Source organism: Rosa rugosa, chromosome 2, assembly GCF_958449725.1.
Source record: "Rosa rugosa chromosome 2, drRosRugo1.1, whole genome shotgun sequence".
Lineage (NCBI taxonomy): Eukaryota > Viridiplantae > Streptophyta > Magnoliopsida > Rosales > Rosaceae > Rosa > Rosa rugosa.
In genome coordinates, this window is record NC_084821.1 from 46984088 (window position 1) to 47001425 (window position 17338).

At 36.3% G+C, this 17338-nt stretch overlaps 1 protein-coding gene across 1 annotated transcript; it reads right to left on the minus strand.

Moving 5' to 3' along the window:
* Nucleotides 1–8663: 8663 nt before the first annotated feature.
* Nucleotides 8664–11073, minus strand: LOC133734744 (indole-3-acetic acid-amido synthetase GH3.6). The gene is made up of 3 exons (XM_062162363.1): nt 10621–11073; nt 9594–10525; nt 8664–9491 (listed from the first exon to the last, which is right to left on the minus strand). The coding sequence occupies exons 1-3, from the start codon at nt 10920–10922 to the stop codon at nt 8902–8904; spliced, it is 1824 nt and encodes a 607-aa protein (XP_062018347.1). The 5' UTR covers nt 10923–11073; the 3' UTR covers nt 8664–8901.
* Nucleotides 11074–17338: the final 6265 nt, after the last annotated feature.

Genomic DNA, 17338 nt, shown 5'->3' on the forward strand with positions numbered 1-17338 from the left:
AATGGGCCTAAAAGGGCTTTAATTTGTTTAACAAAAAGAAATACATTATTCTTTTTTCCTTAAAATGTGGCTCCATGGTCATACTCATTGTTTTTTGTTGATCATATTTAATATATATATATATATGGTCATACTCATTGTTTTTTGTTGATCATATTTAATATATATATATATATATATATATATATATATATATATATATATATTGAAATTAACTTATAAGTTATAACATTTATAAATATTAGTTAATGTGGTTATATTTAATTAAGAGCTAATTTCATTTTACCTCCCTAATATTTACATGTTAAATCAGTTGTGGCCCTGCACTTTTAATTTCGTCACATGTACCCTTGTGCTCTCTAATTTAATCAATCATGTCCAATAATTCATTTTTTTGTCAAGTATTTTGTAAATTGAAAATGTGGCTCTAATGGGCTCCCTTATATGATGACGATTCACTAATGTGGCATGCAAAATTATATCGTATATGACTACAATTTCAAAATACATCACACAATAGTTGACAAAAAAACCAAGATTAGATAAGATTGATTGAAATTGGTAAGTACAGGGGCACACGTGATGAAATTAAAAGTGCAGGGGCACAAATGATTTAGGGTATAAAGATCAAGGAGGTAAAATAAAATTTGCCCTTTAATTAACTATCTTTCTAAAACTCTAAATTAATTTTTATTTAACAAAGGAAAGAAGAATTAAAGAAAATAAAGCTGAGGAAATCAATTACCAAAAAAGAGATAAGTTGTATGCTATAGAAAAAAAAAGAAATTTATTTTTAAATAGAAAAAATAGAAAATTATTAGGGCTTAAACGGGTAGGGCCTAGAGGGCCGGGCCGGGCTTGGCCCTAACAGGCTCAAAAGGGTAGGGCTGAAGGGTCGGGTCGGGTTTCAATTGCATGACCCTTACCCTACCCTATTTGAGAAAGGGTCGGGCCGGCCCGCCCTAATGCAAGGGTCGGGTAGGGCTTCGGCCCTATGGGCCGAAGGGCCAAATGATGACCCCTAGCTCAAACCTAACCCATCATGATTTTTTTAAGGCGAACCACTATGGCTTGGTAGCCTATATATAGAGGCTACAACAAGTAACAAAAAAGAACACAATTCAACAACAATCTCTAAGATTATCCAAGCCTCTCTAAAGCAACCCCTCTCTAAGAGCAACTCCTCTCCTTCTCTTACCGGTGATCACACTCCAGTCCTAGTCTTCTCAAGAGCCGACTGTCAGTGCCACCAAACTCTCTGTCAATGTGCTTCGGTCCTAGTCTCCTCGAGAGCCGACTGTAATACCGCGACGACAACGGTTACTGAACCAGCTAAGCAAGGGTAACGCCCTCGCAAACCAGCTAAGGTAAAGTCATGCTTTGGCAAGTTCTCTCTACTTCCCGGTGATTTCGCTCTGCTCGACCTACAACGTTGAGTATCGACTTGGTGATACAAGACAAAGTTCTCCAGCACGAGGCACAGAAGACCCCCACGACGAGGTTGGTGCTCTCCTCGTCTACAGTCGCTCGAAAGAAGTCAGGTCAAGGGACACCCCCGACGACCGCACCCGAACGGTGCTGGCACGCCGCGCAGAAAAGAGACTGTTGACCAACTGCAGCAAAACTAGAGATAAACAGTAATATCAGAAAACCTTCCACAAAGTTTCTGTCTTGTTTTCTTCAGGCCAGCATGTTGTGAGCTTGGGTCTCTTGTTACAACTTGTATCTTGTGCATACAACATGAGATGTATGAGTTGGATACTCGTTTTCTGATAGTGAATAGGTATAGGGTGTTGACAATCTTGTGAGGTTTGGTGTTTATTGCACTTGAGATAGCAAGTATTCTTATGCATGTTGAACATGAGATAAATATGCAGGTGCTCGTCTGGAGGATGCATAAGCACATTAAACGTACGTTACAATCCACTATGTACTTTTATCTTCTTACTGCGGTATGCAAATAGTTTTTTGATATGTGATATCATGCGTTATCTATATGAGAAAAGATGAATCTTGACTACGTTTTGAAGATATGATCATAATTAGTGTCATAGTCGTGTAGGCGCCTCTCAGGTCCATGATCATATGCATTCGTACAATGATAGGTATCCCTAACTTCCTAAGAGTCACTAGAGATGACTTATTTTTGAATTGAATGCTCTAACCAGAGTAATCGGGAATCAAATTAAAGATTGAGATAATTAAAGTCAACTTAGATAGATACATCATGACAATTTTAAGACTTGGAAGTGTTTTCTATATCTGTTCATAATAATTGGAATAAGTATGGTTACTAAATTCGATAATATAACAGAAAATGACAAAATTCATTAACGGAAACAGGACACAAACTTGAATTATTTATTCAAACATCAGAATCATCCCCATTTAACCTAGCTATCTTTCTCTGAGCTACCAAGCGGTAGCCTGTAGCCAAGTGTGCGTGTCTTCTTTTGATTTGCATTATTGATAAATTTTTCAAAGCTTATGCATGGTTGTTTGAATCACGTACATGATATAATTTATCATTGAAGAGGAAAATGTACGTTTGCGTGAGAGATGGGTAGTGCCATAGTTTAGTTGTTTTTAGAAGTGTTCGATAGAAGGAAGCAACCTCCATATATGTTAATTTCAGCATGTTATTAATTTCTAGCTACCAAAATTGTCAACGAAAAGTTGGAAGATATTAATCGATATTATATAACCATAAAGCCGCGAGCAGTACTTAGCTGAATTGGTTATGGTAAATTTCAACTTCAGTACATGCATGGATTATCAGCCTCCATCGTCTAGCTTGCTCAACTGTCTCTAATCTGCAATTAATTGTTTACGTGAGCGATGAGTAATTTAGTTGTTTTTATAAGTGTTTGATGGTAGGATCCAACCTCCTATTTGTTTCAGTATGTTCTTAATTTTCAGCTAGCTAGCTAGACAGCCAAATTAATGGTCAGTGAAAAGTTGTATGATATTGATAATCGATATTGTATAATCATAAAGCCGCGCAGTAGGTACCTAGCTGATCGAATTGGTTTTGTTATATATCAACTTCAGTACTTCGATCGTCAGTCTCCATTTTCTACTTGTTCAACTGTCTCTTATGTGCAATCTATTAATGTTCTATCTTGACTTGATTATCTGTTAATTTGTTTACATCTTGCGTAAGGATTCCAACTTTGAAGACCAATGTTAATTTGTTTACATCTTGCGTAAGGATTCCAACTCTGAAGACCAAGTGTAGTTGTTTTTTAAGCAGTGTGTGATGACACTCATGCCAGGAAGACATTGACATCTAATCCGATCCCAACACAACCTGACATTAACGAACAAGTGAACAACAACCATTAGCCTACTTTTGATGGTTGTTGATCATACATACGATCTAGCTCTTACTCTAAACCCGACAATAATTCGGTCTACAATCCCAAAAAGACGTTTATTAAGAACATAACAGGTACGTACAGTATGTTTATGTTATGAGTTAGTGGTTAAAGTACTTAATTTGCAGAATTAAACAAACCATGCCTCAAATATTCAAAGGGGGTATGATTCACAAGTCTAATATGTTAATTTATATATATTAATTTGTTAATCTTCCCCTTATGTTTTGCCAGAATGTCTCAATTATTAATTGAAGTTATTATATATATATTAGTGATGGAAGCTAGATCATTCAAACCAAATGTTTTTATTTGTTTAATGAACCTGGTCTTCCAAGTTCCAACCACAGTAGTGACTGAAGCCTCTTATATATTCGATCAGGTAGTTCTTTATCCACTTTGTCATGGAAACCAAGGGGTTTCTGTTATATATATTTATGCTGTGCGTGTTATAGTTTTCCTTATCTATTCTAACTTCTATCACCCATTTAGTTTAATTAATTACTCAATCAAATTCTATATTTTGAATAGTGTTGACCTAACTTGCTAGCCGGGTAAGCAGCATGCATATGTAAGCAGAAGGGGACTGTGTAGCTGAATTCAACAATTCTGGGTGTTAGCTAGGAAGACTCCCAAGTCCCAACCACTTAGTTGAATTCATTTCTCAAACAACTAATAAAGTTAGTACTGATGGATAATATAATGAAACTGCGCAGTACTCGACCACATGAGAAACAGTTAGTGTTTAATTGTAGATGCATGATTAACTAAGACTGCTTTAATTTGTTCTTAGTTTGAAAAAGAGAGAAACCCTTGCATGATTGTTCAAGAATTTGAGAGGAGCTATAGATACAATAATGCTAGGAAGGCCGCGGACTGATTTGACTTGATCTAATGAGCAGGTGAAATACAAAATTTTTTTGATTTGGCAATCACACGGTGTCCTCAAAGGCTTCCTAGGCCCAAAGACTAATCTGTGCTCGGGGGATCTTGTCAGAACGCTTCCTTCCCCCTGGCCACCAAGAATACAAAATTGGGCATTGTTGTCTCATCCATTAATAATATCAATATTTTTGTTTACATAGTGTTAAAAAAGTAAATGTTAGCGTCAGTCATTCATGCGTACGTAGATAACTCGTATAGTGTTTATAAACATAAATCTCACATATTTTACGGATACTCATCCGTTTAAATTTTTTAAGAGTGGGAGCACTAGTTTACACTTTGTATACTCTTTTCCTTAGTCGTGATTTTACCCTCGCAACTGTAAATCTACTATTCTTTTTCTAGTCAATTTTCTAACTCTTCTGTTTTTGCCGTAATATAGGAGGAGCCTCATTCTCACACATAATTGGATATCACTAACTGATTAGTGACCAATTATGTGCAGCGTGAGAATAAAAAAAACACTGACTAAACGAACACTAGCTATAACGCACTAACCACACTATTTTTAAACTACGGAAAACAAAAAAACAAAAACAAATCACTTTCATAGTAGAAGTGGAACAGTCTTCAACACTGTGGATGACGATCCTTGGGCCCAAACCGAGCGAGACTGGCCCATCAAGTGAGCCCGGCACGAAAACAAATCAAATACCCCTCACGTGCGGGTGGAGGGGCCTCAGGGCCACAGCCCACGTGTGAAGTGACAGTGCATGGGGCTGTTTAGGAGGGGGACTGGGGACTTGGGGGAGTGATCGAGAAGCTCTCAGCCCTCCACAGGGGCGGTTGTAAGTTGGGCCGTCGCCTTCGTCGGAGGATAAGTGACATTTCACGTGAATTCATTCACGTGGCCATGGGGGCGGATCTTTGAACGACCACCCTGTGGGGGCAGATCTCAGTATTAAGCTTATACCCTAGCCTCCTCCCAATCATTGATATTCTAATCTGGTGTTGTGTGGTGTTTTGTTGCTACACACCTGTTTGTCGTTTCGGAGGGGTCGACTACCTTTGGCTTCTTCTTTCTTCTTCTCAGCTTTGAAACCCTAGATCACTCCATTTTTTACTTGATGAGCTAATAAGAAGAAGATAAATAAGAGAGAGATGGATATAGCTAGTATTCATGTACGTGATGAGTGTGTTCAGTGTTCTTATTTAAAAGGGTAAGTGCTGCATGTGCTACAGGAGATATTGTTGAATTCTTGTTTTCTGGGCACACGTAATTTCCTTCCCAAACAAGAACACAGCAATTGCTACTTGAAAATTTTCATAGTTCATAATTTTTATTTTTTTTATTTTTTAAAGTTCGTATGATAATTGTAGTACTCTTCGAAGTTAGATTCAATTAACTAAAACATTTGATCGAATAGCTCAAGTGGTGAGGGGTGTTAGAAATGGTGTTAAGATCTGGTGAAATCAAGATTTTTATAACTTTCATGTAATAAAATAAAAAATTTACATTGATCCACACTATTTGTTTAGTTATTTTTTCCTCTTATATATCTATAAAAAAATATTGACAATCATCAATTTTAAAATAAAATTTAGATGATTACAATTAAGGTTATTTGAAGAATAACAAAATTTGACTTTACTATCACATTTAGTCAATTTGATAAAGTGATGTTGCTTCCGTGAACGATATTTGGCGGGTTTGTTTAAACTACAGTTGGAACTAAATCTGATAATTCGGTAGATGGTTCGCTCTCAACGTTAGAGGGTTCATCGGATTTGATACATCATTTTTGCCCAACATTAAAAATCACCAATTGCTCCTATCGTTGTCTACTTAGCATGCTGTTTTAGGTAATGATTTATCTTAAACCAGCTCGTTCAGAAAAGGGTTGAAACTTTTGAAATTAGTGCAAATCCTATATACATTGCCATGTGCGCAGCTGCACTTAGGCATCTCGATCAATTTCGAAAAAGACCTAAAACTTCCAGATTTTTCTTTTTTATTTTCCTTCCATGTAGGGGCCAAACAAAGCGACATCCCACGTGGCGTTTCTGTGCTCTCATTGGCCCAACCAAGGTGGGTCCCAAATCCCCGCAACAGAATAGTTTTACCAAAACTTCAGGTCAACGCTACCTCACTGCCACGTATTAATTAATATTTTGCAGATGGTCCCCTTCCTCTTTAAGGAGGAGCAGGTATTCTTTGCTCATCGCTCTACCTTGAATTGTGTTTTCGTTTGAAATTGAAATTCAACGATGAACTGTACATTTTTATACGATCTGGGGCGAATCTGTCAATTTTTACCACCGTACGGTAATTAAACCGAATGAAAATAGGAATCATCAAATTATAAGCATTGAGAGACGAGAGGGCAGTGATTCTAAAGTTGTCGAAATGACCAGCACTGCAATGCACAGTTAGAGCATTTCACAATTTTCACATGCACCAATGGAATAGTTTTTTTTTTTCTTTTTTTTTTTTTTTTTTTTTTTATAACACCGACTGATCAGTCCTTAAATCAAGGCAACTTGTTAAAGAAAAATTTTAGTTTTTTTTTTTTTTTTAGAACACCAATCGACGGATTAGTACTTAAACAAGAAAGTCTTTGGAATACCCTTACACTGTTAATATATATATATATATATATATATGCGGAAGTCATCGGTTCTAATTAGATCTGAAAAATGAGAAATCAATCAAAAATAAGTGCAGTGGTGAATCAGTGCGCTCTGTCAATAGGGGAAAATGCACTTTATTAATATATTGAAAATGAAGCTTCATGACAAGAAGTGCACAAAACTTTTATAGAGAGAATCAGTACAATCACTACAATGAACTCAACTTGATTACCACTATGCCAATAATCTGCAACGATTATCTACCACGCACTTATATCATTCCATGCTAGTGCGGCATAAAAATGCCGGATAGAGGTAATAGGTGAAGACGATGGGAAAGACAGCGACGTTGCTAGAATTTACAATAATTAGTAATCTTTTCATTAAGTCGTACCAACAAAGTTTCCATAGTAAAACCTGCAAAAACATCATTGACACATTAACTAACAAGTTTTTCCATAAAATTTAACTTGGGAGGAGGATTTGAACTCATGAGTCAATCAACTTGGTTTACTACCATCCATTCCCAACTTCACTGGCATGGGCTACATTTACATTGGGTGGCATTGAAGTGGACACTGTGGTGGTGGTCACTTTAATCTGGTGCTCATAAACACAAGCAAAAAAGCCGAAGGCACTGCACCACCTTATCTCCTCCACCACCACCGTACCCTGAAATCATGTGTCTGAATTTGTCTCCATCTTTTCTTTTCTGGGTTTGTCGACTGGGAGCTTTCATTATTTTGACCATACGTCTGGCCGGGTAGTACCAGAGCTGACTCGGCAAAATCTGGCAAAATCAAAACAGCTTTGTTTTTGTTAGAAGACAACAGCAGGCAAAAGCAGGGACCAATTTTCTGAGCTAGCAGTACCAGCAAATGCAGCAGTCGTTGTCTTTTTGACTCCTCATGGATAATATCAATCTCCAACCACGCCAGTCGCCAGAGATTTCTGTATACAATCAAACACACTATCAAATCTTGAAAACAGTCACCTTTGTGGTGTCGTTTTCTCTTTAAAAACAATGGAAAATATATGACTCATGGGTGGCCTTATAAAATTAGTTATGTATTTAATTAATGTTGCCACAAGTATGGCATGCAATTTCTGTGATATACAAACATTATGATTTCTCTACTGCAAAAATCCAAAATTTGAGGTGACTATGTTAGGGTTTATCAACAGTGTGCCCAATTTAAAAAATCAAATTTTCGTAAGGTATTTGAGTACTTATTTTTTGTAGTCATGTTATTTAATCACTTTGAGTTTGACCAATAAATCAATTTGTAGTAGAGCAGTCGTGTCACGTGGCAAGAGCAGGAGTTTGATTACATGCAAGTATTGAAGATATTTTGAGTATGTTTTCCTTTACTAACATGAGGATATTTTAGTGCAATACAAAAATGAAGAATTCGGACAAACAACAAGACATGACACACGTGTGCCTCATTTTAAACTTTCTTGTGACCAAGACATTGGAAAGAGGAAGATTATTTATCTTGTGGTACAGTAACTAAATTATACACACTATTAGAAAAGTGGGTGGCCATTTTCTTGAGAAAGTGATGGAAAGAAAAAGAAGGGAGTCCTGGAGCAGTACTACTTCAGAAGTGTCTGGCTTTCTGAGACTACTATCGCTCTTATAATTAAGTGCCGTTATATATTCACAGTTGTATAGGAGGCCCATGAGACTTCAGTGGCCAGGAAACCTGGCTGGAAATAAGAATCAACATCCCATGAAGAAACAGCATGCAGCTAGTTTTAAACAAATAGGAAAATGAAAAGGAGCTTCCTTCCATGAAACATGAACTAGATTTTATACATGGTGGTGCTAATTTAAAAGTCTACTCAGGCATAGTTAAAAATAAAAAGAGGTGGTGGTAGATGAACATAAAACATAAGGTTAACCTAAAATGGGTACTTGTTACTCTTCCCTAAAATGATCAATTGTAAAGTCCAAATTGCAGTCGTTGTTCTTCTTCCTCTGAACCAGTTTTCCTCTACATTTTCAATCATGGTTATTGCACCATTGCTTGTGGCCAGGGGCCCATTTGGGGCACTTGGGACTGAAGTAGTTTGAGACCACCCTAAAGTTCAAGAGCTCAACAATGGGTGCAAACTTCACACACCTTGGGGTCTTGTATTGGTTAATAGAAGCTCCCAAGCTTATAGCATAGTCCATGAGCTTGTCAAAAGTCCCAGCCTCAACAATCTTGATCTCCAGCGGCCCGATTGATTTGTCGGAGACTCTGCCTTGTCGGTACACACTGTTGAGTGACTCCTCAATGGCCAAGCAGCAGTCCTCAAACACTGAGGGTGGGATTGGAGTTGAGCCATTTAGGCTAAGCTCCCAGAAAAGCACATAGTGGCCTGGAACTGTTGAAGTGTCAGCATAGCTAGTGTACTCTGCCACAGATGCATCAAATGGCACCAAATGGGTCACAGCATTCTTCACAGCGTTTTGGAGCTCAACCTCATCAGTCTTGTCTGCATCAATGCTTAGAACCACGTTTTTCCTGCAGATGAAGTTGAATTGCGGAGCCTTGTTCTTGAACCCTGCCACTCTCAGCACATCACCAACTCTGTAGCGGTAAAGCCCTGTTATATACATAGCACCAAAATTATTTTAAGGACAAACGCAAAGTGAAAAAATAGTACAAATTAAACTGTTTGATGAAAGTACCGAGACAAGTTGATTACCAGCATAGGTTGTGACAACAAGCTCATATTCTTGTCCTAGCTTCACATCAACAAGATCCACCAGCTGTTGCTGCTCCTTCTCATTGAGCGATTCGGGTACAGACACCGAATCCGAGTTGACCCCATTGTTTCTGTGAACAGGGAGGAACTCGAAGTAGCACATAGTGGGAATGAGGGTGTAAGAAACCTCACTGGGTTTGCACATTGGGTTGAGATTGACACCAAAATAGCACTCAGAGGAAGCATACATGGTGCAAACCAGAGGAAGCCCATTGCTGTAGTAATCCAAAGTAGGAATGTACTGTGACATAGTGCCAGTCACTATAACATCCACATACTTTGTGTTAGGCCACAGCCTTGTTATGATCCCTTGCCATGATTTCTTCCCACACTCGGTGGCAATGAAACCGGCTAGCTTCGGGTCCGGTTTGAGGATTTTCAAGACCGATTCCCGGACCGATGGGTCGGTGATTTGGGGGTTAAGAGTCCCGAATTCTATGTCCTTGCATAGAATAGGCCAATGCTTCTCTAGAAAGCGAATGGCTCGGATAAATCCGGAGGCGAAAACAGCGCCAACTCGGAGGACTTCTTTGTTCTGGCAAAGGCCACAGAGCAATTGGGAGTACATGCTTTGGTAGGAGTCAGGGCAGAGAATGGTCTCATTTGGGCTGGTGTAGTTTGTGTAAGGGTCATAAGGCCTTTGCTTGAAATGAGAGCTTTTGTAATAGCTAGTGAGCACTGGACGAGCCACAAGGCCCCCAGGTGTTTTGGCCTCAGATTTTATGAACAAAAAGTACATTCCCTTGCCCTTTTCTAATTCAGGCACATATTGGCTCATCACAGGCATCAATAGGCTATAGAGCAGTGACCTCCTCTCCAGCTCTTCTTCAATTGTTGGCATCAATTTCCTCTCCCCTCCAGATGTCCCAGAGCTACATGAAAAACACAAACCCATTTAGCTAAAAATTCACAAGATGATTTCGAAAACAAAGAAGAAAACTCAGAGTTTTATGGTCCAAGTCCAAACCTTGTCAAAAACTCCGAAATGGGTTTTGAGCAGAGGATTTGGGAAGTGTCGCCATTTGCGATACGGTCGATGTCAGGCTGGATGTGGTCGTAGGTGATAACAGGCATGATTTTCTTGAAAGTCTCACGGTCAGTGTGACCATTGAGGCCGTGTCGCTGCAGATACTCAACATGAGCATTTGCAGCTAGGATTTCACCCAGAACACGCTTCTGGACCTCATCAGCGTTTTCTGTGACACTCTCGATGAACTTGAGAGCCTCTTCGTTCTTCTGTTTCAGAGAGCTTTTTGGAGCTTCAGGCATGGTTTTTGTACTTGAAACAGCGAAAGAGAGAGAAAGAGATGGGTTTGAAAGTGTGTGAGATAGAGAGAGAGAGAGAGAGAGAGAGAGAGAGAAGAGAGAGTGATGGAGATGGTTGGTTATGAAAACAGAAGTGATGGTTTTTGGTGTGGGGGAAAGGGAAAGAGAGAATGGGAGTTTATATAGAGCGAGAAATGGAGGTGGCCTCGCTTCAGATAGAGGCCAATGGGGAATTGGGGATCAGAAAGTAAACAGCACAGTATAATGAAGGGCAAAAGAGTCAACATTCAGCCTTGGAATCATTTTGTTTTTCTTTTCCGAACATGCTTATTTGACACATAAAAACAGGGAATTTCGATGCATTCAAATTCATGGTCAAAATTATCTCACCGGAGAGCAACTTCAATGGTCAAATGACTATGTCACAATGAGTCATTTTACGGCTAGCAAACCAAATATGTTATCGAAGGTTTGCTTTTTAGTGGTATTGTTGTGTCATGCCTTCCACATTAACAAAATTTCGATTCTGCGATAGCGAAATTTAGATTCTATTTATCACTTATTATTAATTTAAATTTTTTTTTTTTACTAAATATTGATCCAATGTTTTTCTATTCTAGCATATTAATGATATAGTATTTATTCTCCCTTCAGTCCTTCACTCCCTTCTTAGTACGGTACAGAGGAAGTGAAGATAGAGAGAGAGAGAGAGAGAGAGAGAGAGAGAGTAAGAATCTCATTGGAATAAAAGATAGGGATATAAGGAAGGCAACAATATGTATATCAATAAATTATTGAGAAACGATTGGAGTTGCTCATAACATAAGTAAATTATGAGTTGGGCGATTAACATTTTTTGTTGTTTCTTTGCCTAGCATTCAGACAATTTGACAACACATACAGTAAAGAGACATTCGCAATTACTCACGAACCTCCTGAAAGACAATAGGGTCGCCTTGAATCTTATCGACAAATTTGATTGGTTGAAGGGAGCTTCACATCCTCAATAATCATCGACATCTTCGACTATAGATGGTAAGATGATGATGGTCAAAAATGTATGACATGATATGCAGACACATAGAAAGATGTTGTATGTTAATCATCAATATCTTCTACTATAGTTTTTCCTGGAAATATTCCCATTTACGCATGCTGATGATACACAGAAGGATGTCAGCACTTAACTTATGACTGATCCTAGTCGCGTAAGAACTATGTCAAATCTCAAATGCCATCATCATACTCAGCACACTATCAGACAGAGAATATCTCGACTACAAGAAAAGAGAATATTTATCACACTCGATCCACAATGTTTGAATATACTGCATATTTCTCAAAATAAGGTATGTTATTACTGAGATCTCTACTTATCCTATTTATTTGTCTATACAACAACTTTACTAACTTACACCTCAAAGCCTTTACGCTAGTAGGATCACTTCTAGCATAAGCCTTATAAGATAGTAAATTTTTTTTCCTGTATCTTTTGCTTCAAATGATCGATGCAGATAAGGGTATTTAAAACTTATTAGGTATGATGCATTCACGGAATGAAAAATGTATTCTATACAGCAGGTTTCACTAACCAAAAGTCATGCTTAGGACTTCAGTATCTCTCGCCATTTTTTCTATTTTATTTATTATTCCGCGTTAGGTTTTTTTTTTTCTCTCTCTCTCCACATTTGCTTTTATTCTGCGTTAGGTTATTATTATTATTATTTTATATATATATATCAAAAAACAAAATACTTTATTTTATTATCTTTATATTTTTATTTTCACTTTATACTCTATTTATTTGTGATTTATATTTATTTTTATTCAAAGTAAATTATTTCTTTTTTATTCAATTATGGCCAAAGAAGTCGTTGCGAATGTCTTTTTTCTTTAGGGGACCTCCCAAGTCTTTATAAAACTAGGGATTGGCCAGGAAGAAAAAAACAAAAACAGTAATTTACTGTATCCTTTCTAAATTGGCCAATGGAAATCCCAATTTCTGAGCTCAAAATGATTCACCAAGATTATACTTTTTCAAGTTCAAGGTTACTACCCCAATTTAAAATTCCATCTTCTTCTGTCTCGGAAAAGTAGTGGACTGGGGTACCACAACTCACAGCAATTGTGTGCTTGTCGTACAAGGAAAACCGTAATTACTAATTACTCATCTTCTAAAAAGTGTTTAAAGGCCGCTTAGGTTCCTAAGAAAAACATTTTCAACCGGTAATATCCGGTAAACCTGGGTTAAGTACACTCCTTATGTGCATGATTGTACCGCGGACCCGCTGTGCATTTATGGCCAGAGAAGAGAAGAACTTAATCTCTCTAATAAAGGGGAAAAAAAATTCTCCAAGACTTTGAATAGTAAATTTTGGAAAACTTAGGTGCAATTATCTAGGAACAATGACATTTGGTTATAGATCATCTTCAACGTAATAGTTTTTTTTTTTTTTTTCCTTCAATCTTCAAAGTAATAATTTGTGAAGTTAATATTGTATGAATAAACTGTTTACATATGTAAGTTTCACAAGTTTATGGGTGTTTACATATGTACTTGTAAGTTAATTTGAAAATGTGTTGGATTTGCATGCATGTGAAGTGTTTATGAGTAAAAACACCATTAGACAACAACAAATATCCGTAAAATTATATATACAAATGAAAGTGTACCAAAAATAGTAATGTTAATTTAAGATAAACAATGTAAGATGTTTTTTTTTTTTTTTTTTTTCGAGTGACGATATCGCAAAGATAATAGTTGCTTCGTTGTTTCATTTTTTTCCTCTTCGAAGGTATGTGTTTCTTTGTTTTGGGTCTATTCTAAAAGGTGAGTGTGCTAGAGGTGTGCTTGGTAGCGTGCTATATTTAGGGGTTTGTGTGTTAGTGGACTCTGTGTAATGACTCTTTCTGACAGCTCTTCAGGGGCGGGTCATTATTGTACTGCTTGTTAAAATTATATAATGGATGACCTTTTTAATTAAAAAAATAATAATTATAATTGAACTCCGGGGAAAGAGCTTGAAATATAACACATAAGAGTATGCCCAACCAAATGAGGAATAAAGAGTGTGATAAAATCGACCCTTCAACTACAAGGAACTTTATCACTTTTTCATCTCCATATTTACACAGAAATGTAGATGGCATTGCAAAAGGACTGAGAATCATATTTGTCCCCAGTATGTAAATATGGGCACGTGATGTTTCCTGCCAAAAATGGTGGCCTTAAAATTTTCATCTTAGACTCAATCTAATATGACATTCATTTTTGTGTTAATTAATTTGATGCAACAAGTCTATATATACATGCGTCCGCACATGGATACGATAGTTTTACTTTTACTCCTTTTTCTTGAAATTTTATCAAAGTCAAAGTAGTATAAGGATAGAGGACTCGCGGCGATGTGAAATAGGAATTTTGAATTCTAAGTTCTTATTACCACTGAATATATACTAATGCATGATCACATTTACATCACGTTGTATATCTGTTATAGTCACAAATACTAATAATAAAAAAAATAAAAAAATAAAAATAAAAATAAAGAACTTCGATCACTCTCCAATAGAATATTTTATTAGTATGTAGCTAGCTGCACATATCGGAATTATTTCCTTCTCTTTAACTTTTGCGTTGTCGAATGTTCAAGGAGGTCGAAATCAATTGGAACTATATATTAAAGCAAAGTTAACCTAACACTTAGTAGAGTGGAGGAAACAATAGACAGTTAACTAAAAGCTGTTTAGACCACTTAATGTTGTTACTTCTTAAAATAGAGTTTAGATCCAATCAATGCACGAAAACTTCAACTATAGCAGCTGGCATACTGCAATAGAAAGCCACAATTAAACTTCCTTTCCTAGCTTGGGAGAATAATTTCAGTCATATGAGGGTACCTGGTTGGAGATTATACACCTCGTTCACACTAATAAGTGATTAGATTGTCATAAAAAAAATTTCTTTGCTCCTATAATTAGGAAAAGCAGAGGATAAACACACACGTCATTGTTCAACTTAACCTTTCAAATGCTATTATATAGTGAGAAAATGATCTAGGCTGGCCTCCTCAAGTATATTCATCACTTTATTCTACCCTTTTTTCTTTATGAAGTTGTTAATCGTTTGTATCTTATGCACTTCTTGATGACAAAAGGAATGAATCATAGTATGGGCACTTCCATACTTGGTTAGTGAGCGCTGGCATTTGTTCGACCTTAATTAGTTGGGTAACTAGTTTACTGCCTATGACATGTAAATACTAGCTTCATTATTGAAATACTAAAATTAGTAGGGGATACACATAAGCCTTACTCCTCAAAATAAATGAGAGTTAACATAATCAAAATGAAACAAAAAAAAAAGAGACAATCAGTTGGCATATCACACCCAATTGGTTGGTAACATATGGAAGAAACAAAAGTAGAATTTGTAGAAGTAATTAGAAGCTATTTTATCAGGATTCAAGGGCATCATCTAGTTGATTTTTAGTGAGTAAATACTGACAAATGTTTTATATCGACAAAATTAGTTGAAATAATCCATCAAGTAAGTTTTGCTTTCATAAGGTTAGGTGAAAAAAGAGAGACTAACATTGGAGTAACCAAGGAGTAGCTGTAGTCATTAGTACATCTATAAGGTGATTACTAGATCAAAGATAATGTTCCGCATAACAACTGGTATTAATTTTTAATTTCAGGGATCATTTTGACCAATGGCGGAGTTAGGATTTTAGAATGGGGTGGGCTAAAAAAAATTTTTTCATAAAAGTTTACTAATTCTTTTAAATTTTTTTTTTTTTAAAGTTTTACAACCACATCTTATATTAAAGACATATCAAACAATCAAATAGCTAACTGATTAAAAAAATGAACATTATAATGTTTGATAAAAACTTGATAACGGAAGTCTAAGACAAAATAACGTACCTACTCAAATTACACCTTACGCCCTTGAATAGAAACAAAATCTTTAATTATTGAATCTGTATTATAATTTTCGGCCCACTCTTTTTCAATGTGGACAATCGCGTTATCAGCCAAAAAGTCATTCTCCATCTTCTTGCGCAATATTGTTTTGATATGTTTCATAGCTGAAAATGCTCTTTCTGTAGGTGCTGTAGAAACCGGCAAATAAGTGACATGATGATGCTCATTAGATGCAAGTGGTGTACTGCTATTTTGATCTTCTCTTATTTTCTTGAGCCATGAATCAAGAGTTTTTGCTTTCTTGGTTGGTCGATTATGATCAGACATTATATTTAAATATGTAACCATCACCAATTGACAAATGCAACAATAAAATCAAGTAATCAACTATTATAAAATCAAATGTTAAACAGAAACACTACTCTAACAATTCATTAAACGATAAAACAAAGAGCCAACTGATCAGCAAAAAAAGCAAACCCATAATCCCAAACCTTAATTGAAAAAGAAAAATACAATCTAAGAACTGATAAAGAATCCAACAATACATATGGAGTCAAACGTTGGTCAATAAAAAATATATATACTAGTAGGATGTACACCTCTTAAACAAAGTCAGCAAGCTAAATTAGTATATTAATCAAGTAGCAATAGCGCGATAGGACTCCAATGGATTTGATTAATCAATTGTGAACTAAAAACAAAAAATATATGAATTAAAAATTGAAGAGGTGCAAAAAATTATATACCCAAGAGAAATAGAGGATAAACTTATACCTGAAGAGTGAAGAGGGAAAACGGCAGTCGACAGAAGAACCAAAGCTTTTTGTCCAGGTCTGATTGATTTTGGAGAAACAGCGAGAGAAAAAATATAAAAAAGTTGACCTAGTTTACTAAAAAAAGCGAGCTTTTTATGCGACTATACCTCTTAACAGATTTGCTCACCTAAGGGACAGTTTTAAGGGACTGTGAGGGACAAATGCATCTTAACCACATGTATTAAATATAAAAGCAGAAATTATAATAACTTAAAACTGTGCATTTATTTTCAACCGTCAGATTCACTTGTCTCTCACAGTCCATTAGGTGAGCAGGCCTTTACCTCTTAAAGCAGAATAGAAAATAAAATCGAATTAAATACCTCAAGAAAATAAATAATATATATCTAATCAAAAAAAGAAAAAAGAAAACATATGGACTAAGTTTAATAACATATGGGCTAAGTATAGAAACTTGGGGTGGGCTAATTTTTAATATTTAATTTTTTTAACTAAAATTAAGCTACAAAGTAATGTTTTTTCAATATTTACAGCCCACCGGAGCCCGTGTGTAGCTACGCATTTGATTTTTCCAAAACCTTAAGTAGGGAAAAGACTCAAAAGAGAGAAGAAAGAATTAATACATCGCAATGCCAACAGTGGTCGTGAATACCAGAGAACCAAACTGCCAGGAAGAAAAAGAAAATAACCCTAATTAGCTGACCGCGTCAG

Bases quoted from the DNA above. Each gene is read 5' to 3' on its own strand.
- LOC133734744 (XM_062162363.1), bottom strand. From the start codon at position 10,922: ATGCCTGAAGCTCCAAAAAGCTCTCTGAAACAGAAGAACGAAGAGGCT. The intron at 10,526-10,620 runs GTTTGGACTTGG...TTTTTCATGTAG, and splicing joins ATTTCGGAGTTTTTGACAAG to CTCTGGGACATCTGGAGGGG. The intron at 9,492-9,593 runs GTAATCAACTTG...TGTATATAACAG, and splicing joins TGTTGTCACAACCTATGCTG to GGCTTTACCGCTACAGAGTT.